At 45.9% G+C, this 7,621-nt stretch overlaps 1 protein-coding gene across 1 annotated transcript; it reads right to left on the reverse strand.

The window, feature by feature from the left end:
* Window positions 1-779: 779 nt before the first annotated feature.
* Window positions 780-5,418, reverse strand: MRPS34 (mitochondrial ribosomal protein S34). The gene is made up of 3 exons (XM_073363013.2): window positions 5,021-5,418; window positions 4,060-4,102; window positions 780-2,175 (listed from the first exon to the last, which is right to left on the reverse strand). The coding sequence occupies exons 1-3, from the start codon at window positions 5,336-5,338 to the stop codon at window positions 1,892-1,894; spliced, it is 645 nt and encodes a 214-aa protein (XP_073219114.1). The 5' UTR covers window positions 5,339-5,418; the 3' UTR covers window positions 780-1,891.
* Window positions 5,419-7,621: the final 2,203 nt, after the last annotated feature.

Below are 7,621 nucleotides of genomic sequence, written 5' to 3' on the forward strand. Positions count from 1 at the left end.
TTAGGTGGCTCCCAGTAGGTGGCGCAGCGGGGCTAAGGCAGGCTCCCTGTCTTTCCTAGCTCGGCTTGGCTCTCAGAAGCAGCCACCATGTCTAGGTCTAGGGGCCAGGGGGCTCTGTGCACTGCCCATGCCCCCAGCTTCCCTGATCACCCCTCTGCCTAGGGGCTGCAGGGACATGCCAGCTTCTTCCAGGAGCTGCGCAGAGCCAGGGCAGGCAGGGAGTCTGCCTTAGCCCCACTGACTGGACTTTTAACGGCTTAGTCAGCAATGCTGACCAGAGCCGCCAGGGTCCCTTTTCGACCGGGCACTACACAATGGGCACTACACAATGGGAATGGTTTGATCCAGGTCACAGCAAAAGAGCTTTCCAGCAAGTAGATATAAAAGGGGGATGGAGCGCAGAATGCCATCATGGGGGCTCAGTATCCCTACAACACCACACCTGGAATCACCTGAGGAAAAAAGACTAGGAAATAATTGTCTCAGATTGAGGGAGAGGTGGACCAGGTGTTAAACCTGTATACTGGCCAGATTTAACCAGGGCAGGACGGTACTGATCTGGGGTCCCAAGCTGGGAAGCTGGTGGTTAGAGAGTCTGCATGTAATTGCAGCTGGGTGTGTCCCTACCTCTATGAATGCTGGTGAAAGTGCTGGCTAGGGGGCTTTGCAGCTTGTCACAGCAGTACAGGAGGGAGCCCAGGCAGTGGGTCACGGGGCTCAGTGATTCCCGAGTACAGGTGAACCCATCCACATGCCCCTTTTTTTGTTGTGAAGAAAAATGTTACTGACATTTCTTTATTGTACCACCAGTACCACATAAGATAACAGAAAATGATTGTAAAAATCTAATATATTTATCATCATTTATGTTATTGGTTTAAATATATCCACTTTGCTCTTCTTGGTTGGTTTCTAGCAAGTTTTAGGGCTGAAGTCTGATGGCCTAGAATGCTGCAAACACTGCAGGGGGAGGGTCTAAGAGTAGTTTTGTTCTCATAAGTGACTCCAAAAATAGGATCGGGGCATTCCATGTTTATTGTCTCTGACTTCCATGGCAAAGTGCTCCCACTGAAGCAAATGGTAGCTTGCCACTGACTTCAAAAGGAGTTGGAACTTTTACTCAGTTTACAAGAAAAAAAGATGGGTTCTTCTTTCCCACTGCCAACTTGGCAAACAATGTGGTATCATAAAGTTAAGTTGGGTTCTCTCCATTTTGCCTGTCAACTTCACAATCCTGGCTGAAGTGAGTGGTATTTATAGGCTTGGTTCGGGTGCAGCTGAGGTGATGCCTTTATGTGTCAAGGCAAAGGATTCTAAAATTGGAATTTAATTAACACTTCTGCTGATGGTCCACAAGACAGACTAGAATCCAACTCATGTCCTTGCAACTGTGCTACAGGGATAACAGATGTAAAAAAGAAATAAACATGTATTTACTGAAGTCATTCGACGGGTAGCAAGGTCTATAGATAAAGAAGGTGCCATTTTTAGAGTCATTCTTCTGACCATTATTGTGTTTTAAATTAATTGTGGGGCTAAACTATGACAGTGTCCTTTCAAAAAGAGTCTCATTTGTGGTCTTCCTGCACAGAAGGATGGTAGCTGTCATTGGGACCTGGACACCAGGAGGCATACATCAGGAGAATAGGCAGGGAACCAAAAGGGAGGACACTCTGCAAACAAAAGATTGCAAGAAATCCTGAGTGTTGCTACATCTTTCTGAATATATGAGAAAGTCGCACACCGCATGTGCACGGTACTGAGAAACCAAGGTATAGAAGTGGGCATGTTGCTTATGGTCCTGTTCTTCATTAAGGAGATTGTATGAGCTGTCAACACACAGAGTATTAGAGAGCGTTTCAGAAGCTCCATCACACTCAGCTCTAGACCTTCACACTGGTGTCCCCTTAGCTTTTTTCTGATTTTGAAAGTAGTCCTTTGTGAAGGAGATGATTTTCTCCAGATCAATCAGTGGTTCCTCTGTGTTAAGGTTTCCTTCCTTCTGCCTTTGCGCAAGGATCATGGCTCGGAGTAGAGGGGGGTATGGCACACACTGAATGGTTTCCATGCACACTGGAGTACATTTCTTGAAGGCCTCCTCTTCGTGTTTGGGCACCATCCTCCAGTCATGATACATCACCTTGTCAATCTCTTTCACTTCATTATATGTCTTGCCTAAGGAAAGATGAGGATGAATAGGTAAATAATGCTATGAACAACAAATCCCATATTGGTGACTATGCCAGTGCAATGTCTCTAATACTTCAGCTGGCCATAGCACTGGATATTTTATGGTAGTTACACTATCTCCTAAACTACACACTCCCACTACAGGTTGTATAGCAAGTAACACAGTCAACTGACTGACAGAACATCTGGATAGTAGTCCTGACTTTGCTGTTGACCACTTCTGTTAGCTTGAACAAGTCATTTCACCTCTCTCTGATTTAGTTTCCATATCTATAAAATAAAGAAAATTCTTCACTGCGTTACAGGGATGTTGAATTCATTAATGTTTATAAAACACTTTGAGATCCTTGAATTAAAGACTAGAAGTGAAAAATTTTATTAAATAAATTATAAACCTCATACATGGTCTAAAACAGCTTTCAAAAAGTGGGGAATTTCCCCTCTTCATCTTAATGAAGTACTCATTCTGAACCCTAATGATGCAACTTAAAGGACAACATTGCTATTTCATTATTGATTTTACCAGGAACATTCAGCTAGCATGTTTATCCACTGTTTTTAGTTATTATAGAAGTTAGAAATGGAAGAGACCTGATTTGTCATAGACTCCATTTCTTTGCCAACACAAATTGTTCACTATGGTATAGTCTCCAGGGTTTTCTTCAAGCTAGTTTTAAATGACGAGAGTAATTGGACTTAGAATCATAGACTATCAGGGTTAGAAGGGACCTCAGGAGGTCATCTAGTCCAACCCCCTGCTCAAAGCAGGACCAATCCCCAACTAAATCATCCCAGCCAGGGCTTTGTCAAGCCTGACCTTAAAAACCTCTAAGGAAGGAGATTCTACCACCTCCCTAGGTAACGCATTCCAGTGCTTCACCATCATCCTAGTGAAAATGTTTTTCCTAATATCCAACCTAAACGTCCCCCACTGCAACTTGAGACCATTACTCCTTGTTCTATCATCTGCTACCTGAGAACAGTCTACATCCATCCTCTTTAGAATCCCCTTTCAGGTAGTTGAAAGCAGCTATCAAATCCCCCCTCATTCTTCTCTTCTGCAGAGTAAATAATCCCAGTTCCCTCAGCCTCTCCTCATAAGTCATGTACTCCAGTCCCCCAATCATTTTTGTTGCCCTCCGCTGGATGCTTTCCAATTTTTCCACATCCTTCTTGTAGTGTGGGTCCCAAAACTGGACACACTACTCCAGATGAGGCCTCACCAATGTCGAACAGAGGGGAACGATCACGTCCCTTGATCTGCTGGCAATGCTTCTACTTATACAGCCGAAAATGCCGTTAGCCTTCTTGGCAACAAGGACACACTGTTGACTCATATCCAGCTTCTCATCCACTGTAACCCCTAGGTCCTTTTCTGCAGAACTGCTGCCTAGCCATTCGGTCTCTAGTCTGTAGCAGTGCATGGGATTCTTCCGTCCTAAGTGCAGCACTCTGCTCTTGTCCTTGTTGAACATCATCAGATTTCTTTTGGCCCAACCCTCTAATTTGTCTAGGTCCCCCTGTATCCTATCCCTACCCTCTAGCGTATCTACCACTCCTCCCAGTTTAGTGTCATCCACAAACTTGCTGAGGGTGGAGTCCACGCCATCCTCCAGATCATTAATGAAGGTATTGAACAAAAAGCTATTGACTTCTACCATTTTCCTTGTAAAATTATTCCACAGTGGACTAGATCAAACTGTTAGGAAGTTTTCCTTTTCTTAATTTCATCCAATTAGCAAGGTGAGTGGCAAGACTGCTGAGTGGCAAGAAAGCCACCACCTTTTTCCTCCCATGTCAGTTCCTGTCCCTATCCATTAACTTTTTTCTCTAATCCTGCTTGAGAGTCATACACCAAGCTCTATTTACCTCTGAATGTCAGGTATCCCCAGGCTTTCCCATGATCCAAAGTCTGCAAAGGAAACAAACACAAATTTGCTCTGATCAGTTGAAGAACTATTCCCATTCACAAGAAGGACAAACTCATTTTACAGTCTTATTACTCATGATCTACAAAAAGTGAGTCCTACACCTGGGACCTGAATAACTGCTAATCGTGGCCACTACTATCCTTCTAGAATACTTTGCAAATGCCATTAGACAATCCCTGCAATGAATTTTGTGATGAAAAATGCAGCATAATGTGTCTCAATACTATATACTGCCTACTATCAGCCCTGTAATGACTCCATGTGCCACCATTAAGGTCCTGATCCTTATGTTCATGCATAATCTGTATTACAAATACTAATCAGTGTTCTGAACTCTGAAACATAGTGGCTCAGACTGATACCATTGTTTCTACAGTGCTCAGGCACTGTCATACCCTCCCTCAGGCCTTCCTAAATTGTAGGTTTTCATTACATGGTGCCTGCTCTGAATCCATGACCTGGTGCTTCCTGGGGCACGCATGACGAGAGGAGATTCAAGCGTTTGAATATGGAGTTGCGATATAAGAGAGGCAACAGGGTTGCACAATGGTGTTTTCACAAAAAGAAAAGGAGTACTTGTGGCACCTTAGAGACTAACCAATTTATCTGAGCATAAGCTTTAGTGAGCTACAGCTCACTTCATCAGATGCATGAAAGCTTATGCTCAAATAAATTGGTTAGTCTCTAAGGTGCCACAAGTACTCCTTTTCTTTTTGCAAATACAGACTAACACAGCTGTTACTCTGAAACAATGGTGTTTTGAGATCCAGCTTTCAGGAGAGCAGGTCTCACTGGAAGGCCTCATTTCCACCGTCCTTGTCTCTATCTATGGTGCCTGTTATCACAGTACAGTATCTGAGTGCCTTCAAACCTCAACGCCAACAGTCAAGGGCTCTCACCTCAGCTGTGTAGTCCACCCTGACCTTGGTAACGACCCAGTAGCAGGGCTCGTCATACTGCCAGAGCCAATACTTGCGGGTGACCATGCGGCCGATGCCAAAGAGCCGCAGCTGGCAAAGCAGCGTGAAGAGGCGGTTCTCGTTCTTCACATCCTCCCAGGCCAGCACGGGCAGGCGTTTGTTCGTGAAGGGTCGGATCATGGTCTCGTAATCCAGGGCGAACCGCTGGGAGTCTCGGGGACGGTTCTTCAGTGCCCGATACTCACGAATCTTCTTGGCCATGGCGGCGATTGGGCGGTACAGCTTCTTACGAGCCATGGCAGTGGCAGCTCACGGGCCAGCCGGCAGGCTCAGCACAGACGGCACCAGAGAGATGCTGATGCTACTGCCCCCCCCCCCCCCCCAGTCCCCTCTTCCTCCTCCCCCTTCTTTCTTTTCTCCCCTCGGGCACCAAGCTCCCCAGCCCGGACTAGTTCCCAACGCACGATCCCTCACACGAGTCTCTGCCGCCCTAGGGCGGTGCACCACCCTAACCCGGAACTTCCCGTAGCAATGGAAACACAGCCGCCGTCAGCTCTCCCGGAAGCGCTCGGCTGCTCAGCCGGGGGGCGCGCTCCTTGGGCTAGGGCAGAGCCGGGCTGCTGTACGGAGAGGAACGTTCCTGCTGCACCGGGGAGCGGGGGACTGGTTGAAGCGGCGCGCTACAGCTGGTGCCTAGATCTGTCTGAGTTGGGAAGCGGAGTCCAGGAAGGGGGACCAAGGAGAAGGGGGCTCCCTCCGTGGGAAGGGGTGGATAGGGGGATGTATGTCTGGGCGGGAGGTGGTGGGAGTCTGGGTACATGGGTGAACGGGTTCCCGCCGCCCGCCCTTAGGCTGCCCGAGGACCCTGTTTGGGAGGAGCTGGCAAGCAGTGGGCCCCACCTCGAGCCAGAGCTCTTCCGACGCCCAGTCTCCTTGCGGGCAGTGTCCCCGAGGCTCTGCATAGCCCTGTGCGTCTCAGAGCGGACACGGCTCAGATATGCCCCAGATCTGTGTTTGGCGCTTATTGGCACCACTTCAGGCTATTTTCAGTCGTAATTCTAGTTTCTAAAAATGATCTTTCCCTTGAATATTGTAATGTGAATTGAGCACTTGTGACAGGTGCTTAATGCCAGGCCTGGACGCTACAGGAGCATTGCCTGTGATTTTATTGCAGAGTTTCACAATATGTGGTGTTTTTCTTAAAGCTCTAGAACCTGGGGTGATGGGAGAATCTCAGCTTTCCTTTTATTTAAAAAAGAAATGTCTTACCCTTGTGATTACAGATTAAAAACTTGAAAACATGACCTGAATGCATTCTGTATGATCAAAAACCACGAAGAAAAGGTTTCAGAGTAACAGCCGTGTTAGTCTGTATTCACAAAAAGAAAAGGAGGACTTGTGGCACCTTAGAGACTAACCAATTTATTTGAGCATCAGCTTTCATGAGCTACAGCTCACTTCATCGGATGTGTCACTCTCCCTAGCACATACAAAAGTTTTTTTCCCAAAAATTAGGTATGTAGCACATCTTCAAAGGGTTTACCATTACTATTAACGTCTTTGTCTTCACCCATAAATGGAGTAGCAAAAGGCACAAGATTAACAGCCAATTTATGACAAACAGACGCTGTTCACGCAGTTTGGCTTGTTCAGTGTCTATTGCATTTCCCAATCCCTTTGTGTACCCCAGTGGGTGGTCAGATACAGATTCTCCTGCCTCTTTGGAGAAGGTTCTCAATTCAGGCATGTTTCAGAGTAGCAGCCGTGTTAGTCTGTATCCGCAAAAAGAAAAGGAGTACTTGTGGCACCTTAAAGACTAACAAATTTATTTGAGCATAAGCTTTCGTGAGCTACAGCTCACTTCATCGGATGCATGCAGTGGAAAATACAGTAGGGCGATTTTATATACACAGAGAACACGAAACAATGGGTGTTACCATATACACTGTAACGAGAGTGATCAGGTAAGGTGAGCTATTACCAGCAGGAGAGAGAGAGAGAGAGAAAAAAAACCTTTTGTAGTAATAATCAAGATGGGCCATTTCCAGCAATTGACAAGAACGTGTGAGGAGCAGTTGAGGGCGGGGGGGAAACATGGGGAAATAGTTTTACTTTGTGTATTTACACATCCACTCCCAGTCTTTATTCAAGCCTAATTTAATGGTGTCCAGTTTGCAAATTAATTCCAATTCAGCAGTCTCTCATTGGAGTCTGTTGTTGAAGTTTTTTTGTTGTAATATTGCGACTTTTAGGTCTGTAATCGAGTGACCAGAAAGATTGAAGTGTTCTCCGACTGGTTTTTGAATTTTATAATTCTTGATGTCTGATTTGTGTCCATTTATTCTTTTACGTAGAGACTGTCCAGTTTGGCCAATGTACGTGACAGAGGGGCATTGCTGGCACATGATGGCATATATAACATTGGTAGATGTGCAGGTGAACAAGCCTCTGATAGTGTGGCTGATGTGATTAGGCCCTATGATGGTGTCCCCTGAATAGATGTGTGGACACAGTTAGCAACAGGCTTTGTTGGAAGGATAGATTCCTGGGTTAGTGTTTTTGTTTTTCTCTCCTGCTGGT

Source organism: Lepidochelys kempii, chromosome 10 (genome assembly GCF_965140285.1).
Source record: "Lepidochelys kempii isolate rLepKem1 chromosome 10, rLepKem1.hap1, whole genome shotgun sequence".
NCBI classification, from domain to species: domain Eukaryota; kingdom Metazoa; phylum Chordata; order Testudines; family Cheloniidae; genus Lepidochelys; species Lepidochelys kempii.